General features: G+C 40.7%; 1 protein-coding gene across 1 annotated transcript in view; it reads right to left on the reverse strand.

Moving 5' to 3' along the window:
* Positions 1 to 24,174, reverse strand: part of SIMC1 (SUMO-interacting motifs containing 1) — an 82,119-nt gene that overhangs the window by 22,130 nt on the left and 35,815 nt on the right. The window contains exons 5-9 of the mRNA XM_006873497.1: positions 23,826 to 24,058; positions 22,724 to 22,793; positions 19,425 to 19,579; positions 3,453 to 3,602; positions 1,554 to 1,682 (exon numbers count right to left, since the gene is read on the reverse strand). Of these exons, the coding sequence (XP_006873559.1) occupies positions 1,554 to 1,682; positions 3,453 to 3,602; positions 19,425 to 19,579; positions 22,724 to 22,793; positions 23,826 to 24,058 (737 nt within the window). The remainder of the gene's footprint in view (positions 1 to 1,553; positions 1,683 to 3,452; positions 3,603 to 19,424; positions 19,580 to 22,723; positions 22,794 to 23,825; positions 24,059 to 24,174) is intronic.

Genomic DNA, 24,174 nt, shown 5'->3' on the forward strand with positions numbered 1-24,174 from the left:
TTTTCTTCATCTCTTCCTAATGAAATCCTTGCTTGGAGACTAATTCATACTTGGAAAACCCGAATTCCTTATTCTTACTATCTGGGCTTATTCTACAGGTTTCAAACCTATTGATACTTGAGTACTCTCTCCTCACCCTAATATTGGATGCACTCGTCTCATTTTCCCATTAAGCCTATGGCTGAGGATCAGGGGAGAAGGTGGTTGTCAAAATGGTGGCATGACAACATTGATCTCATTGACTAATTTCCCAAGGAGGAGAGAGAATCAAGATCAGCATCAGTCAAAAACCGATTCGTATGACCTCCACCTTCCAACCTGTTTTTGACCAATTCTGATACCAGCTGTCCCTCACAGGGCACTCTCTACTTTTCGGCTGGGTACGATAATTCATTGCAGTGGCCACACAGCACCCACAGACCATACTAACAGTTATGGGGTTTATTAGGGAAGTTAACAGGTTATAATTCTGGATCAGGAATAACTCAAGATACAGTTCTTCAATCAGGACAGCCCTTGCCTCCTCAGCCTGGGCTCTGCTCTGCTTGGGCAAGTGTTACAAAGCTCTTTAGTTCCATCAGTAAGTTACCCCCGGCATCCTACTACGCCAGAAAGTCTAGGCCTGAATGCATTCAGTTTTCTTGCTCTGTGGGTCGGTGTGCCTAGCTCCTTGAACAAGTGCCCATTCCCCTCGGAAGCCTCTTATTTGAGGGCACTCAGCTATCTCACTCTGTGATCCAGTATGCTCACTGCAGCTGCCTGGTTCTGTGGTCTGGGAAGCCCATGGTGTCGTCTTCTGCTAGTCTGGTTTTGTTGGGACATTTCAGTCACTGTTTCTTGCCATCTCGTGCCATCTCTAGTATTACAGGTTTTTCTTTCTGTGGTTCCTGGGTCTAGGAGGTTCTTGGCACGGGTACTCCAGGTCCAAAGGCTGCTCTGTGCTCCTATCTCTTCTTTTTGGTGGTATTGAGGTCCTCTCTTTTCATCTCTGGGATGGCTCATTTTAAGCCTATTGGGATGGCAAAACTGACCAAACCCCTTGCTAGGGCATATGCCTTATTTGTCTGGTTTTATCTCCACAAGGGTGTTATGTACCTTATTTACTTTACTGACAAGCTATCCAGTCCCCTTGGTGGGCCATAAGCATCTTATGTGCATAGTCCTATCCAAGAATTTGCTGGGAGTTATAAGACCATGGCTGGAAGGCTATACAAAAGTGATCCATTGTACTGTATTGGCACTTAACTGCTGAATCTTGAAGGATAAATTAGGTGGTTACATAAATAGTTAAGGTAGAAACATTTAGGTTCTATTTAAAGTATTCTGCTTCTTTCCAAGATATCATGCCTTAGTTGAAAATAATAACCATTAGTTAAGAATCTTCTTTTAAAAGGTTAAAGAGACAGGAATAATCCCTCTGCTTTTCTTCCCAATTGAACTAATTGGAACGTCCTCTTTCGAAGTTCTGTTCCTTAGCAGGCACGATAGACAAGGAAGCTGTCTTAAGAAAAACCACTTAAATACATAAAATACAAAATATAACCAAGACTCACCTCTGACTCCTCTCAGGAATGTCCAGCACAAATCCAAACATCATCTCAGCAATTTTATTGGAGCTGCAGGTAGGGGTCCTGTCCACCTCCACGGCTATAGACAGCATTCTCTGTAGCTGGCAGGCAATCCTGAGTCCAGAGCACAGAACACACATGAGGGGGGTGGGCTGGCAGCAGGCACACTGAGGGCTGGGAGGAGCCCCAATGGTACAAAACAGAGACTACTAAAGGAGGAACTTGTAAACCACACTGTAGCACACTCTCATTTCTCAGTTTCCTCTATTTAAAGTCCTTTAGCCAGATCATCCTATCTGCATCACTCAGGAACTTTAGTTGAGCTGCTTTTAAATTTATAAAACAGAACCATGTAGTCATAAGGATAGAGAGAACCTGAAAGATCATCTATCTAATCTGTCACTTCCCTACTTTCTAGCTGAAGAAACGGAGGCCCAGAATGAATTAAAATTATTTGAATTTCTTCAAATCAGGAGAAAACACATTTGCCATACAGGAGAGACCTTCTCAGCGGTTTCTTACTAAATTCAGTCTCAGAACTTGTGGAACCTGAACCTTTCTCGTAAGACCTAACTATGGGAGAGAGCCAGGCTGTGGCAGCAAAGGAATCTGAGACACCCCAAAGGAACCTCCCCTTTCATCAGGAAAGTGAATCTGGCCTGATACCAGCCTTTTCTTTTTCTTAATTCAACTTTATTTTTGCTGAAAATATTCACAAATAAACGTACTCCTATTTGACAGATTTTACATATAATGATCAATGAAATTGGTTACATTCTTTACATGGTAGCAACATTCTCTTTTTTCTGTTCTAATGGTGTTATTTCTACTTTCTCATTTATATTTAAATTGACGCTCAAGGTTCTCATTTATGTTTAAAAATGGCTATTGACTCTGTGGTCTAATTGATGGCCGTCTTTTCTGTTGTATGCTGTTGAGTTGGTTCTGACTCATAGTGACCCGATAAAGAGTTTCTGAAGAGTTGCCAGAGGATTTGAACCACCAATTTTGTGGTTAACTGTCCAGTGCTTGGTCTACAGTGCCACACCAGCCTTTTCTAACATGTACTAATTGTGATGGAAGAAAGGGCTCCATTCTCAGGAAATCTGAAGGTAGTTTCCTAAGTTAACTGAAGCTCATAGGCCTGATATGAAAGTCAGGTTGTTGCCACTAGATTACTAATACAGCGCTCTGAATTATAGGCACAAGTGTTATATTTGAAGCATGACATTTCACATGTCATATTTTAGGGACATGACTGACATGGGATAGTATGTTATTTGTACAAGGGTAGTCCAAGCCCTTAAAATCCTGACATCTATAAAAAACAAAATGCCAAGAGCACTTTCAACCCTATAAAAGAAATGCCATGAACGTCTTCCTAATGCAGTCTGACCTAAGCCTGACCTGAGCCACTTCTGTTATAATTTACTGATACCTGAAGGTTGAACTGCTGTTCTCCCCACATTGGAGGAGACAGATCACATCCCTGAGAACTGGAAGCTACCAAACAGAACACCTGCTACCCACCATGCTTCTCTGCTGTCAGTGGACACCCAAAGTGATAAGGAACTGACACCCTTTTATGTCCCTCAGAACCTAGGAAAGGGAGGGCAGTATTCTCTAGCTTTTGTGCCATTCCTATTTTTAAGTGTGTATTCACTTAGTGAAGTCCTATTCATTTAGGGAAAAAGTACCTACCTTTGCTCTATATTTGAATGCAGTCTTTAATCAAAACAATATAGCCTTTACTAAGAATCAAGCTATGTTATCAGAAAAGCTATGTTATCAGAACTTTTAATTTTAGGGAATTAAAAGTTTTAGTGACTCTTAGGAAGTAGTGCTGTTTTCTAAAACCAGAAATCTCAATAGTCTGCTCCTTACAGTTGACTAGTGTTTGCCAAGTTGGGCTGGGGAAAAAGGTGGCTACTGCTGGCCTTCAAGATTCCTGTTTCTGAAGTGATTTGATTTCCATTTGGGGACTCAGTCAATCCATCTTCAGTTATTACTTTGACCAGCCACTTGATCACATCTCTGTAATGAAAGAAAAAGAAAAAGAATAAAAATACTGAGACAAAGCTTAAACTTCTGTTGTGTTCTAGGGTACTCATAATTGCAGCCTTAACCCAGATTCCTAGACTTCTAGATTTCCTCAAAGGGAGCTATTTTCAATATTTAAAAAATCTAATGGAAATACCATATTTAACTATAATAAGACTACAAGTAAAATATAGATTTTTCTTTTAGTTATAATGATTGAAAGGTACCTCCGAAGTCTAGGAGCACTATGTGTGGGTTCTTGACAAGAAACATTCTTTGATTAGGTAGAAAGTTCTTTGACTAGGTAGAAAGTTGGATGATAGGATAACCACAGACATTCTTATTGGCTCCCTAATATTAGATGTCATTTATTAATACGAGTAAGCAAGGTTAAGAGTGTGGGCCATGAAGTCAAACTTTATATAGGGCTAAGGCTCCATAGGAGCTCTGGTAGTGTAGTGGTTACGAATCGGGCTGCTAACCTCAAGGTCAGCAGTTCAAAACTACCAGAAGTTCCATGGGAGAAAGATGAGGTGTTTTGCTCCTGTAAAGATTTACAGCCTCGGAAACCCTATGCAGGGTCACTATGAGTCGGAACCGACTCCACGGTACTTAACAACAACAACAAGGCTCTAAAAGTCTGAGAGGTAAAAAGATCTCATGTCATCAAAATTGCTTTAAAAAATCACTTAGGTATTCCCAACAAAAAAGCCCAGATGGATTTACTAGTGAATTTTACCAAAAATTCATAGAGGAACTGACATTAATTCTATTTAAACTAGTCCAGAATATTAAAAAGAACACAAAATTCATCTAACAAAGTGAGTATAATAACCTTCATACCAAAACCAGGCAAAGATATCACTAGAAAAGAAAATTACAGACCAATATCCTTCATGAAAGGAGCTGTGGTAGTGTAGTGGTCATAAGTTGGGCTGCTAACATCAAGGTCAGCAGTTTAAAATTACTAGCCATTCTGTGGGAGGAAGACAAGGCTTTCTGCTCCCATAAAAATTTACAAACTCGGAAACCCTATACAGGGTCGCTATGAGTCAGAACTGACTCAATGACATATCACTACCACCATCACCATCTTTTATGAAGACAGTTGCAAAAGTTCTCAAAATAAAAAAAAACACACCAAAAAACCAAACACTACCTAACAAAATCCAACAACAAATTAAAAAAAGAATATATCATGACCCAGTGGGATTCATACCAAGTATGTAGAGATGGCTCAATATTAGAAAAACAATCAATGTGATCCACCACATAAATAAAACAAAGGGGAAAAAAATCAAAAGGTCATAACAACTGATACAGAAAAAGAACCCATTCCTGATTAAAACATTCAATAAAATAGGAATAGAAGTGTTATTCCTCAACATAATTCAGGGCATACAAAACCAACAGCCAACATGACGCTGAATGGAGAGAAACTGAAGCCATTCCATTTGAGAACAGGAACCAGATAAGGATGTCCTTTATTACCAGTTTTATTCAATATTGTATTAGAAGTCTTAGCCAGAGCTATAAAGCAAGAAAGGAAAATTAAAGGCATCTGAATCGGGCTGCGAAATGCAAGGTCAGCAGTTTGAAACTACCAGCTGTTCCACGGGAGAAAGATGAGGCTTTCTGCTCCCGTAAAGATTTACAGCCTCGGAAACCCTGTACAGGGTCGCTATGAGCCAGAACTTACTCCACGGCACATAACCACCACCACCATAGTGGCAAACAAGAGATAAAACTCTATTTGCAGAAGATCTAATGCTATATAAAGAAAATCCTAAAAGACTCAGCAAGAAAATTATTGGAACTCATTGAAAGATTAAATAATTTACAAAAAAAACACCCCACATTGAATCCTTTATACTAATAAAGAGAAGAGTCCTGGTGTGGCACTGTGGGTTAATGTGCCAGACTGCAAAGCCGTTTGAACTGCAAGGTCAGCAGTTCAAGCTCACCAGCTATACAGGGTTGCTATGGGTTGGAACCCACTCGATGGCACTTCACAACAACAAGAAGAATAAATTAGGAAAACAATATCATTTACAATAACCACCCAAAAGATGAAATACTTAGAAATGAATCTAACCGGAGCAACAAAAGACCTATACAAAGAAGACTATAAAACACCAATAAAAGAAACCAAAAGAGACCTACATAAATGGAAGACTATACCGTACACATAGATAGGAAGACTCAACATTGTGAAAATGTCAATACTATCCAAGGCAATTATAGATATAATGCAATCTCATTCTAGATTCTGACATCATTCTTTTAAGAGATGGAAAAAGTAACTTTATACAGAAAGGAAAGAGACCTCAAATAGGCAAAGCATTACTAAAGAAGAACAAAGCAGGAGGTCTCTCACTAGCTGATCTCAAAACCTACTACATAGCCACAGTAGTCAAAACAGCCTGGTACTGGCACATACATCAGTAAAACAGAATTGAGAATTCAGAAGTAAATCCATTCAGTTGATCTTCAACAAAGGATCTAAACATATTAAGTGGGAAGGAGATAGTCTCTTCAACAAATGCTGGCAAAACTGTAAATCCATTTGCAGAAGAATGAAACAAGACCCATATCTATATCTCACACCATATCCAAGAATGATCTCAACATGGATTGAAGATCTAAATGTAAAACCTAGAACTACAAAGACCATCAATGGAAAAATTGGGACAAACTTGGTGGTGGTATGCTGTGGAGTCAGTTCTGACTCATAGCGACCCTGTAGAGGGTTTCTGAGGCAGCAAATCTTTATGGAAGCAGAAAGCCTCATTTTTCTCCTACGGAATGGCTTGTAGTTTTGAACTGCTGACTTTTAGGTTCACAGCCTGACTCGTAACCACTACACTACCAGAGCTCCTCAGAGACTCTGATACATGAAATAAATACACTATTAAACATAACTGAAAATGCACAAACACCAGAAGACAAATAAATGACTAGGATCTCCTCAAAATTAGATACTTATGTGCATTAAAGGTTTCACCAAAAGAGCCCATACACTGGGAAAAATTTTTGGCAATGACATATCAGACAAGGGACTACTCTCTAAAATGTATAGAACACTTCAACACCTTAACAAGAAAACAAATAATCCAGTTAAAAAGTGGGCAGAAGACATGAACCTCATCAAAAGAAGACATTCAGGCAGCCAACACACAGTAAAAAATGCTTGTGACCATTAGCTGTTGTTTTTTTTAAAGTGCTGTCGAGTTGATTTTGACTCAAGTATAGGGTTTCTGAGGCTTTTAAATCTTTGTGGTAACAGAAAGCCTCATCTTTCTCCCATGGAGCAGCTGGTAGGCTCAAATTGCAGACCACTGTTGTTGTGTTGTGATGTGCTGTGGAGTAGGTTCCGACTCATAGCGACCCTGTACAGGGTTTCCGAGGCTGTAAATCTTTATGGGAGCAGAAAGCCTCATCTTTCTCCCGCGGTGTAGCTAGTAGTTTCAAACTGCTGACCATGAAGTTCACAGTCTGATTCGTAACCACTACGCTACCAGAGCTCCTTCACAGACCATTGTAGTTAAGTGCCATGGAGTCAGTTCCAACCCATAGCGACCCTGTACAGGGTTTCTGAGGCTGTAAATCTTTACGGGAGCAGAAAGCCTCGTCTTTCTCCCGTGGGACAACTGGTAGTTTTGAACTGCTGACCTTGCGGTTCACAGCCCGATTCGTAACCACTATGCTACCAGAGCTTGCAGACCATTAGAGAGGTGCAAATCAAAACAACAATGAGCATTAATAGCAGAATTAAAATCAAAACAAAACAAATGCGGGTTAGAGTGTGGAGAAACTGGGACCCGCCTACATATGACCAAGTAATCCTACTACTTGGTATAAAAATAAGAGCAATGATGCAAATAGGTATATGCTCACCCATGATGTATTTGAATAGTGGTGTTGGAGAAGGATATTGAAAGTACCATGGACTGCCAGAAGAACAAACAAATCTGTGTTGGAACAACTGAAAACTGAAGCCAGAATGCTCATTAGCCACGTAGGTAAAAGTTTGTTTCTCATACTTAGGACATGTTATCAGGAGGGACCAGTCTTCAGAAAAGAACATCATCCTTAATAAAGTGGAGGGTCAGCCAAAAAGAGTAAGACCCCCCAACTAGATGGATGGACACTGTGGCAGCAGCAGTGGGTTCAAATGTAACAACAACTGTGAGGATGGTTCAATATCGGGCAGTGTTTCATTCTGTTGTTCATAGGATCACTATGAATCCGAACTGACTATATGGCACTTAACAACAATAATACAATCACAATTTTCCCTGCTAACCACTCACAGTTGAATCATAATTCTGTCAGCATCTTCTCCCATCTCCCCTTATTATCAGGGCAAAAATATTGTTTGGTGGAAGTTTACAAAGATTATGGCTTGAAGAGACATTAAATAATTCACTGCACCGCAAAGGTCTTCCTCTTTTCTGCAGACCCTCTACTCTACCAAGCATGATGTCTCTCTGTAGGGACTGGTCCCCATGATAACACATGCAAAGAGGTGAGATGAAGTCTTGCCATCCTTACTTCTAAGGAACATTCTGGCTGTACCTCTTCCAGCATAGATTTGTTCATTCTTCTGGCAGTCCATGTCATATTCAATATTATTTGCCAGAGCCATATTTCAAAGGCATCAATTCTCCTTTGGTCTTCCTTATTCACTGTCCAGTTTTCACAAGCATATGAGGTGATTTAATACCATGGTTTGGGGCAGGCTTACTTTAGCCTTCAGAGTGACATCTTTGTTTTTTGTTTTTTTTTTTTAACACTTTAAAGAAATCTTTTACAACAGATTTGTTCAATGTAATATGTAATTTGATTTCTAGATTGCTTCCATGTCAGTTTATTGTGGATCCAAGTAAAATGAAATCAAGGATTTCTTTTATAAACAGAAATCCAGGATTTCTGTTTATCATGATGAACCTTACTAGAGAAGTTATGAACATTTTTATTTCCTTTATGTTGAGGGGCCTATGGAAAAAGATGAGCCTTTCTGCTCCCACAAAGATTTATAGCCTCGGAAACCCTATACAGGGTTGCTATGGTAGGAACTGACTTGATGGCCCTTAATAACCTGTTGAGATGAAGTCTTTTCTGGAGAACTCAATCAGTCCAAAGAGGAAAAGCCTAAAGACCTGACTTGGAGAATTTAAAAAGAAGCAGGCATCCAGTTCCATCTACAGGGAAGTTCAGAAATGACAAGTCCTCCTATGTGCTCAAAGCCTCCATCAGCTTTTGAGACTTTCACACTTAAAAAAATGAGGAAACTGACAAGGTTTACTAGAGATCTAAGGAAAACTTCTAGTGTGGGAAATAGAGATCAAAATAATAGAAACCAAAACAAAACTTGGACAAAACAGACATTATGCAGAGACAAACAAAAATAATAATCTATCCTCAAAGATGTAAGAGAAGATATAGCTCCATGAAAGAAAAACAAAACAAAACAAAAAATAACACTATTATAATTATCTTTGCAGGTACATTTTAAGAGCGAGAGAAAAAATAGCTCTTGAAAATTAAAAGGCAGGATAACAGAAATGAGAAACCCTATTTTCCAGACCTGAATGGTATTTCCAGACTGAAATAACTCAGAGTACCCAGCACCATGGATAAATAGACCAACAAGCATACAAGGCCAAGAGAATGTTCTATGAACTTCCAGAGGGAAGAAACAGGGCACGAACAAAAAGTTAATAAAAATAACATTATTTCTCAACAGTAATTCTGGAAGCTAGTAGACAATGGAAGGTTTCATTTAAGTGCTATAGAAGTTATTTCTAACTTAAATTTCTATACTCAGCTAACTTATCAATTGTGGTAAGACAAAGATATTTTTAGGAGTCCTGATGTGGCACTGAAGGATAAACACTGGAATGCTAACCTCAAGGTTGGCAGTTCAAACCCACCAACAGGGTCGCTATGAGTCAGAACTCACTCAACAGCTCTTAACAACAACAACAAAGACATTTTTAGACATGCAAGATTTCAAAAACATTCCTCCCACATACCTTTTTTAGGAAGCTATGGAAACAAATCTATCAAAATGAGGGGGCAAACCAAGAAACAGAACAATGTAATACAGAAACCAAATAACCAAGTAAGCAACTAAGCAAAAAACCTCAAGAGCTCTTGAAAGAGGTGAAAGAAGTGAAGGGAATTTTCACATTGATGGTGAAGAACACTAGCAGAAGACAAGCAATCCAGACTGAAGGAGGCCAAAATGATTCATGATAGTTCCATGAAGAGAAATTAGTAGAATACCTAGTGGGGAACTTAGTCTGAATAAACATATTGAGAGGCGAGCAGAGAATTTGGGGTAGATTTCTGATATGCACAAAGAAAGCTAGGAAATGAAAAATAAGACAAGTATTAACTCTAGGGAGAGGAAAAGTAACCAATAGTTTATAATCTAGCTCAACTCTAACATACATAGTTAAAGTGATGGAAACACTAAATACTGATCTAAACAAAATGGTACTCTGAATAGAAAAGTATGTGTGTGAAGGCAGAGGTAAAGAGAAAAAGCTAACTCTTCATCTGCCATGTGGGAAGTCAATTGATAATGGCAAACAGTGAGAAATCAAAGAGTAGCAATACACGCCTGTTGCCTAGCCATATGGTGGTAAAAAGCAAAAGCATCAAGGAAAGTAATATATTGAAAGTAGTCATCCTAGTATAAAGGCAAATGTAGGGGAGGGATGTGGAAGCTTAGTATATTTCTTAAATCTTATACAACTAGTTTACTTTAAAAAAAAACTTGAGGTAAATATATATACAGTGGAACCTGTGAGAGCCAGAACTCAATGGGCCTGACTTGTTTTTTTGTGCCTCGAAAAGTTTTCTTCTTTGTCAGGGTGCAGTCTTACCACCCTTTTTTTTTTTTTCCTTTAAGGTTTTATTGTGGATTGAGTGTTAAGTTTACAGGGCAGATCATCAGTTTTACATTCAACAAATCATAAAACTTGTTTCATCACAATGATTACATTCCCTTCCATATACCATCAGTATTTCTCTATATACAGTTTAGCTCTTTTTAAAAAACAAACAAAAACCACTCAGGCATAAATAATAATTTACACTACCAAAGGGCACATTCAACAAGTCTGCCTCCTGGCCACCAGCTCTCAGTCCCTCTCTTCCCATGAATCTAGAGTCCTCAACTGCTCCCTCTCTCCACGTCCCCATCTCTGCCTCCATCTCTGGTGTTGCTGCTTCTTTGGATAAGGTCCCACATTCCGCTTGTGCTCTTCTCCCTTGATGGTCCTCGGGTCCTTTGTTTCTGGACTATAAGATTAACTGCTCCCCCATTTTTGTTACAAAATTTCTACCTTTACAATTGTGACAGTTGCAATTAGTCATGATAACAATTACTCACTATTGAATCATAGGAATCTTATCCCCATTTCTTTTTACCAGACCCATCTAGACAAGATGACAACTATTCAATGGGGACTCTTTCTTTCCCCCATACTCTTAAATTAAACTCGCTTTTGAAACCTTGTAAGCTAGTCACTTTGTGCATTTATCACCCCCTCATTTTGGGTAGCCAATGTCTAAGTTGCCCGTCCCTACGTACCCTGTGTACAGAGGAGGATAGCATTGATACTTGATGTGAAGACTCCTTCCCTCTCTGCTGGTATTTAGAGTTACTACCTCCATGAGTATATAGGTCAGGTTCATCAAATTGTAGCAATCTACCCTTGTTTCCTTTATCAAAAATTGTTTTGTTTTTATTTTTAATCTTCCTCTAGTCAACTTCTGATTATGAAACCTTCGAGACTAGGTCTAATGGGTACAACTGCAAGTTTGTGTGTTCTTGTGCATCTCCCCTCACTTCATATCAGCTGGATGCTTCACTCTCAGCTCTAGCTCTCTGGTGGCTATATCCTTGGCCATGGGCTTAGGTGTCCCCAGGTCTCACCACACTTTGGACCAAGCAGCCCTTCTTCTTTTCTATCTCATCTCCAGGTCAATGAAAGTCAATGGACCATGGTTGAATTCAACCCATTTCTTCATTCTGCCTTTCCCCCTCTTCCACTCACCAGTAGACCAACGTGGTCGCCAGCAAGCTTACATGCCTTCTCATGTGTTCCTTTTGAGTTTCAGTCTTAAAAGGAGGTTTGTCTTGAAGGAACTTGCTTGCTTGCCTTGATGACTTGCTGGCGAACAGCTTGCTTATTCTTGCAGTGGTCAGTCACACTGACATTTTTGTTTCGGATTTTTCTTGATCATCCTTCTTTGAAGATGCATCTTCTGATGCTCTAGCTATTTTGGACTTCTGCTTGTCCTTTCTAGTGGGAATGTCCCACCTCAGAAGGTTCTGGATGAGACTCAGGATTCCACCTAAGGTGCTATACTCTGCAAAGGCTCCACAAGAGGCCTGTTTCACTGGGCAAGTTCTAGAACCCCTTTTAAGTTTTCCAATCAGTTATAGGCTGAAGATGGGCTTACACCTTTTCTGTAATCATGTTTTCCGATATTCCTTTCTATCCCACACTCATGTCTATTTTACAATAGTAGACAAGGGAAACAATATTCATAAGACAGTCAAGCATCTTAGTATTATTTCCTCTTTTCAAACCATGCCTAGATCCCTATATCACAGAGCCCCGTTGTTCCAAGGTTAAGCATGAATCACTATTTACCTCTGTCCCACTTAGCCCATGCAAACCTGTCTCAGTGTTCCCCTATCTACCTTGTTCTTCCACCTCCTCCCTCTTCTTGTACTGCCCTCTCCAACAACCGAACTATGACGTGTCTGCCCTTACCCTGTGCTCTACTGTTGCCTCCCTCCACCTCCCCTGAAACTTCCTACCCCAAACCCACTATTGTGGTTACCTTATATTCCATTAACTTTTTCCTCCATTTAAAACAGTTTATTTTATCCTATAATCTACCTGACCTCCTTACCACCTGGATCTCTGTTCCTCTGTGTTTACCTTCTTTCACACTGTAATTGTTTTGATCATAGACTGACCTCCTAGATCTGTTCTTGACTCTTCATTTGTCGATTGGCTTCCAGGTGATGCTGCCATGCATGTCAATCTCTGCTTGCTGACTGTTCTTGTTGGTTCTCAGTTTTAATCCTTTTTTTCTGCTTGTTCTTCTATCTTCGTGGTATTGAGATTTATCTTCCAGCTCACTAGTTCTGGCTTTCTTCTCTTCAGTTCTACTCTTTTGCCCTTTTAATGTATTGTCCATTTCTGATAGTCTATTATTAATCATTTGGACCTCTTCCTGTAGGTTTTCAATTGTTTCTGATGCTGTATCTATCTTATTTGATTGTTCCTGTAGCACTTTCTTGGCTTCTTCCTTATTTTTCTGACCTCCATTGTAAAGTGTTTTGATACATTTTATAATAATTTTTCTGAATTCTTTCTCAGGCATTTTCAAAGCCTGCACATCTTCCAGTATGGAGTGTAGGTCTACTTCCAGCTCATTCGTCTCAGTCACTTTATCTCGTTTCTGGACATGTGCTGATACAGCTGTCTGTTTCTGCTTTTGAGGCATGTTCAGTGGTTAACTATGGCCTTAATACTTAGATGGGTGTGTGTTTTGGTATTTTTTATGCTTTCTAATTGCCTCCAGGTAGATGTGATCAGGAGATGGGCTTCCCTTTTCACTCTTCCTGAGAAATTTCAAGATGCCACTGTTGGTTGTTATGACGTAACTCAGGATTTTATTTTTGGCCTGTTTCCTTTTTAGTTTGCCTGTCCTGCTCTACAACCCCTATTCAGGCCTTTTTCCTACTTATTAAACAGTTCAGTGCTGGCTGTGGCCATTTTGCACCACCGTTTGGTTTCAAGTGGAAACTGCCACTTTAAATTTTGAGGCGCTCCATGCACATGCATAGCAGAACCCTCTGGAGGTCGGGTGGGGTACGCACTCACTCAGGCACCCCCTCTAGTCACCAGAATGGAGGTGCGCAGACAGCAAGAGGCCAACAAACAGAAAAAAAAGAATGTCCACACCTTTATCTGGGTGGCTCTGTCAGGTGCCCATGGCTGCTCTGATCCTTCCCCGGGTCAGTCTCTCCCAAGATGGCCACTCAGGGAGCAGCTGAGCACTTCAGATTAGAAAGCTCTGGATTTCTTGCTTCTGCTACAAATTCCCCTAGCTGTAAACCTTCCAACTTTCTAAACATTCCTTGATATGTGGTTCAGAGTTCTGGGACCATCCCCTGAACCTGCTTGCTTCGGTATTCTGTTGTTTCTGACAGAGCTCCTCACTGCACTTCCACCTGATCCACCATTTTGTTTGTTCCTTCCCTTTTTTTAAATCATTATCTGTGAGAAATTTTGGGGGCTTTTGAAGGATCCTGGATGGTGTAGTTTGTGACTATTAACTCAAAGCTTAGCATTTCAAACCCATCCAGTGGCTGTGCAGAAGAAAGGTTTAGAAAATTGCTTCTGCAAAGGTTACAGCCAAGAAAACTCTATGGAGAAACTACTTTGTAAGACAGGGTGATGTATCAGGAGCCAAACTGATGACAGCCAAGATAAAAACCAATAAGTACATACTAACCCAAATTCACTATTTCAACAATGTTAATGCACATACATATAATTCATCATGTTGTGTAACCATTACCTTCTTCCCGCCCATATTAAATCCTCACCCTAACAGAAGCTCACTGTCTCCAAAACATTGAGCCTTCCTACGTATGGCCTGTATTTTATTTCTATGTATAGTTAAAAGAAAAAGAAAAAAAAAGAAAAAGAAAATCCTTTAAGAAAGTGCCATATGCCACTATTTTAAAAAGTCAAGAAAAGGTTTCACACTACAAGAAACATTCTTTATTGGTTACCAGGAGTAAGAGTCCTGGTGTAGTACTCTAGGATAAGCACTGGATTGCTAACCAAAAGGTTGGTGGTTCAAACCCACCAGTCACTCCTTGGAAACCCAATATGAGGTCACTATCAGTTGGAACCAACTTGATGGCATTTAATGACAACAACAAAAGAAGTGGAAGGGGAAGGGAGAGCAAGTTACTAGCTAGATGGTAGATATTTTAATTTGGAGGAAGGGAGCAGAAATACACAGTAAGGTCAGTAAAACAATCAGGGAGGCAGGAGAAAACACTTGGAGGAGAGCTAGAGTTAAAGGCAACAAGAGGTAAACACTGTTTATATACATTTAGGCAATAATAGTGATCTCAGGATAAATGCCTGGATGGAGATTCAGGCTGAATGGGTGTAGGAAAGAGAATGGGAGTATACTCACAAATATAGAGAGATTTGACAGAGGCTATTTGTAAGGCTAGGGTGCGCCTGAACAAGCCATGATATTTTCAATATCCTCATATGCATGTGAAAGCTGGACAGTGAATAAAGAAAACTATAGAAGAATTGATGCTTTTGAGTTATGGTGTTGGAGGAGAATATTGAAAGTGCCATGAGCTGCCAAAAGAACCAACAGGTCTGTGTTGGAAGAAGTGCAGCCAGAGTGCTCCTTTGAGGCCATGGTGGCCAAACTTCATCTCTCATACTTCGGACATATTGTCAGGAGGGACCAGTCACTGGAGAAGGATATCATGTTTAGTAAGGTAGAGGGTCAGAGGAAGACTCCCAGCGAGATGGACTGGCAAAATGGCAGCATCAATGGGCTAAAGCGTGGCAACAATAGTGAAGCTGGCCCAGGATTGGGCAGTGTTTCGTTCTGCTGTGCATAAGGTCTCTATGAGTCTGTACCAACTTGATGGCACCTAACAACAACAACAACATTTGTACATGGAGAAGAATATTAAAAGTACCATGGACTGCTAGACGATCAAACAAATCTGTGTTGGAAGAAGTACAACCAGAATGCTCCTTAGAAACCAGGATGGCAAGAATTCATCTCTCATATTTTGGACATGTTATCGAGAGTGACCAGACCCAGGAGAAGGACATCATGCTTGGTAAAGTGGAGGGTCAGTGAAAAAGAGGAAGACCCCTCCCTCCCCCCAATGAAATGGATTGGCACAGTGGCAAGCAGCAATGGTCTCAAGCGTAAAAAAAAATTGTGAGGATGTCTCAGGACCGGGCGGTGCTTTGTTCTGTTGTGCATAGGGTTGTTATGAGTCAGAACTGACTTGACAGCACCTAATAATAACAACAATTTGTACATGGGGTTTATCTTTGCAACAAATATGTCTTTGAATTTAGTGGAGCATACAGGGAGCAAAGTTATGAAAATTTCTTAGACATAATCTTGAAGGCATGAATCGTTGGGTCTGTGGGCTCAGGACCACAGCCTCAGGGAAGGCCGAGGTCAGTTAGCATAATAGACTACAAAGACAATATTCTACAGTCTTCTTTGGTGAGTAGTCACGTGGCTCTTAAAAGCTCAGGTGCAAGCAGTCATGTAAGGTGCAATTGTTTGTCTCTGTTTGGAGTAAAGAAGAGTGAAGAAAATCAAAGATTCATGGAAAAAAATCATTCCAATGGTCTAATGCACCATGGAAACATCAGTCTCTATGACCCTGAGACCAGAAGAACTAGGTGGTGCCTGACTACCGCTACCAACTGCTCTGAAAGGGATCACATCAGAAAGTCCTGAATATAGTGGGAGAAAAATGTAGAACAAAACTCAAAATCATAAAAATGGCCAGATTTAATAGTCAGATAGAAATTGTTGGAACCCCTGAGACTACTGACTACCTTTCAGGTCTGGAATTAACTCACCCCCATGACTCAATTTTCAGCCAAACAATAGACAGGTTTATAAGGTGCATTTAACAACAATAACAACATAAGGGGAACAATAACACTAGGGAGCTACATACCTTAGAAGAATCAACCATTTGAGATGAAAAGAGCAGCATTTAGCTGAGATCCAAGTTCAGAAATATTAGGAAAGAGGAATGAAAAAAGGAAACAAAGGGTGGAAGTTGGGTAACTGAGGTTACATTGTAGGGATTTGTGGTGTAGTGAATTATTAAATATCTCTCCTAGCCAAAGTCTGTAACTCTTACCAAACAGCTTTCCTTGCTGCGTCTGGCTAAGTGAAGGTGAGAGAAGATGCTGGTAGAATTATATGATTCACATGTGAGTGTTTAGTAAAGTTCATTGTGATTGTAAAAAGTTGGAACTCTCGTGTGTATAAATGAGCCATCTCCGAAGCAGGAGAGGGGATCTTACTACCATCAAAGCAGTAGAGTCAGGAATGGAGCATGTCCTTTGGACCCCATGATCCCAGTGCATTGAACTTTCTCAATCCACAGACAGAACGCTGTGACACCAGAGGAGTGACAAAGTAGCAACAGCAGTAGATCCAAGAGACAAAGCCCATGAAGCAAGCAAAGCTGAGTGACTTTGGGCAGGAGGTACACTTATAGAGTGGAGTACCTCCAGGCACTTAAAATGGGAGATCTAGGTTTGCTGACCCATGAAGCAAGAGCTAAATGTCTTCAGGCTGAGGCTTATGGTGGAATGGTGTATCCTGTGAGCATCTACCAGCAGCCCTAACAAAGCTCTGTAACATTGGCTGAGCAGAAGGAAGCCTGTCTGTGGGCATGGCTGAGGAGAGGCTGTCCTGACCAGAACAACAATGCCCTGAGCATTTCTGACCCTGCATTGTAACCTGTTCACTTCCCTAATAAGCCCTATCACTGTGAATATGCTGTCTGAGTCCGTGTGACCACTGCAACAAATTACTGAACCCAGCTAAATTAGGAATGACTGGTGCCACATTTTTTTCATAATTGAGATCAGTGAGATGAAACAAAATGCATACGATCTGTTGAATGGAAAACCTCTGTAAACATTCACCCAATTCACAATAAAAAGAAAAAAACAAATAAAGCAAAGGTGATGTCCTATGGAGACTGACTTGCTCTCTCTCTTTAAAAAAAAAAAAAGCACCTTTAAATGTCTGCTTTGAGCTCTTTGCTCTTTCAAGAGCTATTTAAATGGGATCAAAATGATAAAAAACAACTTGAAAGATTAGATAGGAACCTTAGTGGGCAGTGAGTTTAAGTAAATGGCGGAGGAGCTATTGGGGACTAGTTAAAAAATGTAATCAGTGTTACTATATATGTTTTGCTGTGTATGTTCTCAACCACAACAAAATAAATCGCTTTCAAAAATCACCTTTGAGATATAATTTACATTCAATACATTGCATAGGTTTTGTTTGATGAGCTGGGATACCTATCTAGCATCTCTCTCTTAATGAACAAGAACAGATTTTTTTCTCTTGGAACCACATCTCTTGAGTTTTGTGGGGAATGGCTTTTACCAGCACAATATACCAGCATCCTTTAAGAGACTTATTGAATCCTTCCACTCAAATGACATGCCCATGGGCTCTTATATATGTATAGACAGAAGTCAGTATGGGATATTAACTATTTTTACACCTCTAAATTAAAAAAAGAAACTTCGTCTCTCATACTTGGGACATATTGTCAGGAGAGACCAGTCACTGGAGAAGGATATCATGTTTGGTAAGGTGGAGGGTCAGAGAAAAAGAGGAAGACCCCTAGCGAGATGGATTGGCAAAGTGGCAGAATCAATGGACTTGAGTGTGGCAACAATTGTGAGGTTGGCCGAAGACTGGGCAGTGTTTCGTTCTGTTGTACATAGGGTTGGTATGAGTCGGTACCAACTTGATGGCACCTAACAACAACAACAACAAATTAAAAAGGGGGCCATTTCCTTCTGTCTTGGCCATTGGCCAATTTCTTCCTCTTAGATTGCATGTACCTATTCATTTGTCTATATGTGACAAATTTATGTAAAATTTAAATGTTAATGGTTGTAGGGATAGAAAATCAGTAGCGAATCCACAAATAGCACAAATATAAATATAATGGTCTCATTTCCACTTCTCATGTGAGCCTTTCACTATAGTGAATGCGATTCTTGGGTTTAATGATAGTCATTTTGGGGTGTTTTTGGCTTCTAAATGCAAGTCAGGACCTCAAGTTTGTCCTCAATCAGTGGAGAAAAAAATCTGTTCTTTTTCATAATGCAAGCTAAGACGGTAGCAAAGATTATTACTATATCCATATGTAATTAAATTCACTGTAATCCCTCCTTATATTCTAAGAGGAAAATTCCAGCCTGAAATCCCCATTGTAGAGAGATCACATCTTTTCCCTTTGATCTAAGGATATAGGAGTTCCATGGTCTGAAGCCTCCAGAAGTTCTAACTCTGATTTCATAAGGAAGAAAGCATGCTTGATTCCCTATTGTTCATCTGGTCAGCCACATGGGCTATTATAACATTACTTTTCAGAAACTAACGGCGACAAATGAGACTCTAAAATCAAAAGAGATTTATCTTGAGTAACTCAGGGGGCTGGAAAGCAATTCAAGCTTATAAAATCTATAAAACATTTTACACAAGTTAAGGTTTCCCATGTGTACTACACCAGGTTTGCTTGGACAATAATGAAATAAACTAAAGGAAATCTAATGGTTTTGTGGGAAACATTATTCAAGCTATGGTGCCTGACTCATAGGTGATACAGAAAAAGGGTTTCTTTGAGGACTGTCTACTCCTGGTGTGGCACTGTAGGAAAAGCACTGGACTGTGAACCACAAGGTCTAAAGTTCAAACCCACCAGGTGCCCTTTGGAAACTCTATGAGGGCTCACTATGAGTCAGAACCGAACTCAATGGCACTTAACAACAACAGTTTCAGTGATTATCCTGTTACACTATCTAGCGACTAAAAAAATCTCATCCATCTGATGTACTCTGGTCCTCAAGCAAGAACCTGAACACACAGCTTCTACTCAGTAGCTGCCCACCTGTAACTCCGACCTCTAACCATTCTAGGATTCAGGTGGCTGGTTACCTGACATTGCGGGGCTGCTTGTCACAGGACAGCACACTACTTGCAATGGATTGCTGCAGGTGCTGGCGTTGCCTCCTCAGAATCTGCTGGAAGTCATCTTCCAGGGTCTGCACTACATATCGCAGAAACAGGACTCGCCCTGGCAGATTTTGTCCCTGTCAGGAAAAAGAATGAGAAATCAGTATTTCCTCCCCTGGATGTCAGTGAGTTTTGGCTCTCAGAAGAACTAAGTCCAAGGGAGGGCCACAGTGAACAAGTATGGCTATTCCTGAAGGAAAGGCACATAGGAGAGCGCAGATAGGCTGGGGCATGACCAACGAGGGCAAACAGGGTAACTGCTCAAAGCATCATATCTCACAAAGGTTCCAGAGGACTCCTTGGCTGGTGCAAATGGTTAATGAGCTCAGCTACTAACCAAAAGTTGGTGTTCACTTCCACCCAGTACTGCCTTGGAAGAAAGGCCTGGTGATCTACTTTAGAAAAATCCGTCATGAAAACCTGAATGAGCACAATTCCCTTGACCATACAGGGCCTCCTCGGTGGCAACTGGTTTGGCTAAGGTTTTGAAGTCCTTTTCTTTTCACTATTCCCTCACCTACTGCCTAGTCAGCAAGCTCTCCACACCCTGTAAGATAATGGAAGTCCGAAATAGCTCTCTACTCAAATGATAGAGGCGTCTGCATATAATTAATATTCCCAACAGCTCATCTCGAATCAGAGGTCTGTAAGATTCTCTGAGTGAAGATTCATCCATCTGAAAAGCCGTGGGAAGTCAGCGTCGCTTTCTCACACTGAACTATTAGCCTTAGGATAAAGCAAACACTGCCCACAGAGACAGCAGAAGAGCAACAAAAGGAAACTAGACTTTTAATGTCATTACTGAACTGCTAGACCAAGTAATAATGATGTCTACCCCACTGTTGAACTTGCAACAATGAGAGCTGACACATACCCTTATTGTTTAAGCAAGTCTGAGATGGGTTTTCTGTTATAGGTGAAATGATCCTAACTGATCCCCAATTGTACTTCCTTAATAAACCAATTAATTGTAAGTATGGTTTGTGAGTGCTGTTTGGCCATCTCTCCCTAAAAGTCCTGGTGTGGCGCTGTGGGTTAATGCGCCAGACTGCAAAGCTGTTTGAACTGCAAGGTCAGCGGTTCAAGCTCACCAGCTGCTCCACAGTAACCCTATACAGGTTCACTATGGGTCGGAATCGACTCGATGACACCTAACAACAACAACAACAAAGTTAGACAGGTTCTGATGGTCTGCTTTTATAATAGGTACTGGATTTTCTGTCCTTAAGAGGAGAGAGGTTCATAAAGGGAAAATACTTTTCTGGTACTATTTTGATTAACTAGGAGTCCTGGTGTGGCACTGTAGGATAAAGTACTAGACCTCAAAGTCGGTTTGGACCACATGGTTGGCGGTTCAAACTCACCAGCCGCCCCTTGGAAGTCCCATACAAGGTCACTGTGAGTTGGAACTGATGATGGCACTTAACAACAAAAAGAACAAGAGTAACGTTCCTAAAATAAGACCAAAAACTCAAGAATGCCAGAGAACCAGACAGAGAAGGCTGCTTTGGGAAATGCCACCTTAATTTTGTGAAGCAGGATCACTAAAGACTCCATACAGAATCTGGTCTGATCAAATTAATAGAGAAGTTTCTAACAATAGGTATAGCCTAAATGAAAGCACAATCCTATGGTAGACTACTACACGTTTATTGAAAATAATGACACATGCAAAGATAGTCATGATGACAGAGAATGGTTGAGTCCCCAGGATTGTGACCCTTTGATGCCCCTTACGCCTGGAATTGAACTCATGCCCATGGTTCAACTTTCAGCCAACTGATAGGCCCATAAAGTGAGCAATAACGCCAGCAAGGGACACACTCGTTAGAACAATCAACCTTATGAGATCAAAAGGGCAGCATTTGCCTGGGATACAGCTCAGAAGGCAGGAAGGGACAGGAAAGGATGAAGGGAAATAGTAAACACAGAGAGGAAGCAGGGAAAGTGCTGTGAGGATTGCAATCCTATCATGAATCAAACTGTATGAAATGTTGAACGGAAAATCTTATTTCCCTGTAAACTTTCACCCAAATCACGATAAAAAATAAATAAGGGAGAGGTGACTGTTCCAAGAACAGACGTTCAACACATATCCATTTATAGCCCATATCTCACTCTGTCCTCTAGTATATATTCTGTCTCTCAGTCCAAAGTCTACCTGGTGTTCGAAAGGGCAGATTTTCTCCCCTCATGGTTGCAGCCTCTCTTCATGGATTCTAGCCTGCGGCTTCCTCTGCCCAGCTTCATCAGTTATCTCACGCACATTTCCTCTAGGCCTTCTGAATCTCTTTTCAAATCTATTGTCCTCATTTTCCTTGTTATGGATGTATAATGTTCTCTATTCATTTAGTTTTATTTTTAATGGCACCTCAAGATCTTTAAAACTCTTTAAAAATATTAAAAGGAAGAGGGGATAAGTGAATATATTTCATCTCATACTGGAAGATGGCACAAAGCACTTTGCCTTAGTTATCTAGTGCTGCCCTAACAGAAATACTACAAGTGGGATGGCTTTAACAAACCATTTAACTTCTCATAGTTTGGAAGACTAAAAGTCCAAATCCAGAGTGTTGGTTCTAGAAGAACACTTTCTCTCTCTGCTGGCTCTGAGGAAAAGTCCTTGTCTCCTGTTAGTATCTGTAACAGGCCTGGCATTCGCCATTTATCTTGGCTTCAATCTTCCTTTGGATTTAGGAGTTTCACAGTGCAGAGACCTCAGATCAAAAGGAAGCACTCCACTCCTGGCTCTTCTTTCTTGGTGGTAGCAGGCCCCTCTCTTTTTGCTCACTTCATTCTTGTAAGACAAAAGGTGTTGCAGGTTACACCCCAGAGAAACTTCCCTTAAATCAGATCAGGGCTGTGAGGGGATTAAAGTGTCGCATCCCACCTTTAACCCACTTCCTGGTTGATCACATTCAGTCATACCATAGGGGATCTTCACATACCTACCACATTCCATTATTACCTAGTTGCCAAACACTGAGAATCATGGCCTAGTACAGTGAACATATATTCTGAGGGATACCCTATAAACCATGAAATACACTAATAGGATTTGTATTCCCTTTGGTGAAAGCAGGCATATAAGGAGGGAATATAGTGACTTTAATTACATAGGGATATAGTAATAACCTTTGCTACCATCTTAGGTGTCATTGTTGTTTCTAGTTACTATTTCCACTGTAAAAGACACACTCTCACAGTAGTTATGTTGTTACCTCTTCTTCCATGACATAGGAGAGCAGCTTCCAGTCCCACTCCACTGTCTTGGCACTGGCTGGATGTAGCCTGGAAGTCAAGTGAAATCAATTAGAACGCCAGAATTTGAAGGAAGAAGGGATGGGGTCTGGATGATCATCAAAGGAAGAATTATTTTATCCTCAGTGCTCTTGTCCACTCTCTGGTACCATACTACCTCAATCTAGCTTGAGTGGGACTTCTTTGCTCTTTACTACCCAGTATACACTCCCATTTTTGGAGGCATTGGTGGGGGTGGTTATGTGCTGTGGAGTCGGTTCTGACTCACAGAGACCCTGTATAGGGTTTCTGAGGCTGTAATTCTTTACAGGAGCAGAAAGCCTCATCTTTCTCCCATGGAACCACTGGTAGTTTCGAACTGCAGACCTTGAGATTAGCAGCCTGATTTGTAATCAGTATGCTACCAGAGCTCCTCAATTTTTCTTCAAACCAACTTTATCAGTTTTAGCCCATGTGCAACTGGTGTTACCTACTAGGACCCTGGGTGAAGCAAGTATCCTGTTGAGCTCATCATGACTGTTTACCCCCTCAGTTCACAGTGGCAGATGGGCACATGTCTCATGTTAGGCCAAGCAAAGGCTACAGGATTCAATTTCAGAACTCTTGTGAAACTATCAGGGAAGTGGACTCCTCCATTAGGAGTGTCATAAAAACCTGGAACTTGGGGGCTACCTAGTGGAACCTGTAAATAGAGTCAAAACAGAGCTAAAATATGGATCCTGGTGACTGTTCTAAGTACTGAGCCAAGTCATATCAGATACTACGGTTTCTAGTAACACAAGCAGCACTGGACTGATAACTGCAAAGTCGGCAGTTCAAACCCACCAGCTGCTCCTTGGAAACACCATACAGGGTTGCTATGAGTCAGAGCTGACTCGACAGTACTTAACAACAATAAAGCCACTTTGGACTGAATTTTCTGTCACTTGTGACTCAAACTGTACTAATAGACTAAACCAGCCTCCAAGGGTTAGCCGTATATAGCTTAGGCAAGAGAAAGCAGTGCTCCGGAGTCCAAGTTCCCTGGAAGATTTGCCAACAGCTGGCTGGGAAGGTTCATACTGTTGAATTTTCATGAGGAGCATGTAGGCCTCCTTCAGGACATCCACGGTCTCAGTGTCGTTCAGCAAGATTTTCTGAATGATGTGAGCCACAATTTCTTTGGGTGGGTAATGCTGAGGTGACACAAAGTCCATCAAAAACTGCACGGTCCCCAGGGGAAAATTTTCTTCAATTGTATTTGTCACCATTCTTAGTCTTCGATGTGAGATGGGCTCTACTTTTCGACCTTTGTTCTACAGAGGGGGAGAAAATAAATGAATCAGGCTAGGTTCCCACAGCACATGAAACTGAGAGGTTCTGAAATAGGTTGAAGACAGCAAAGTTTTTCAAATATTTGGAGTATTTTTTC

The sequence above is a fragment of the Chrysochloris asiatica genome, unplaced genomic scaffold (genome assembly GCF_000296735.1).
Source record: "Chrysochloris asiatica unplaced genomic scaffold, ChrAsi1.0 scaffold00242, whole genome shotgun sequence".
NCBI lineage: Eukaryota > Metazoa > Chordata > Mammalia > Afrosoricida > Chrysochloridae > Chrysochloris > Chrysochloris asiatica.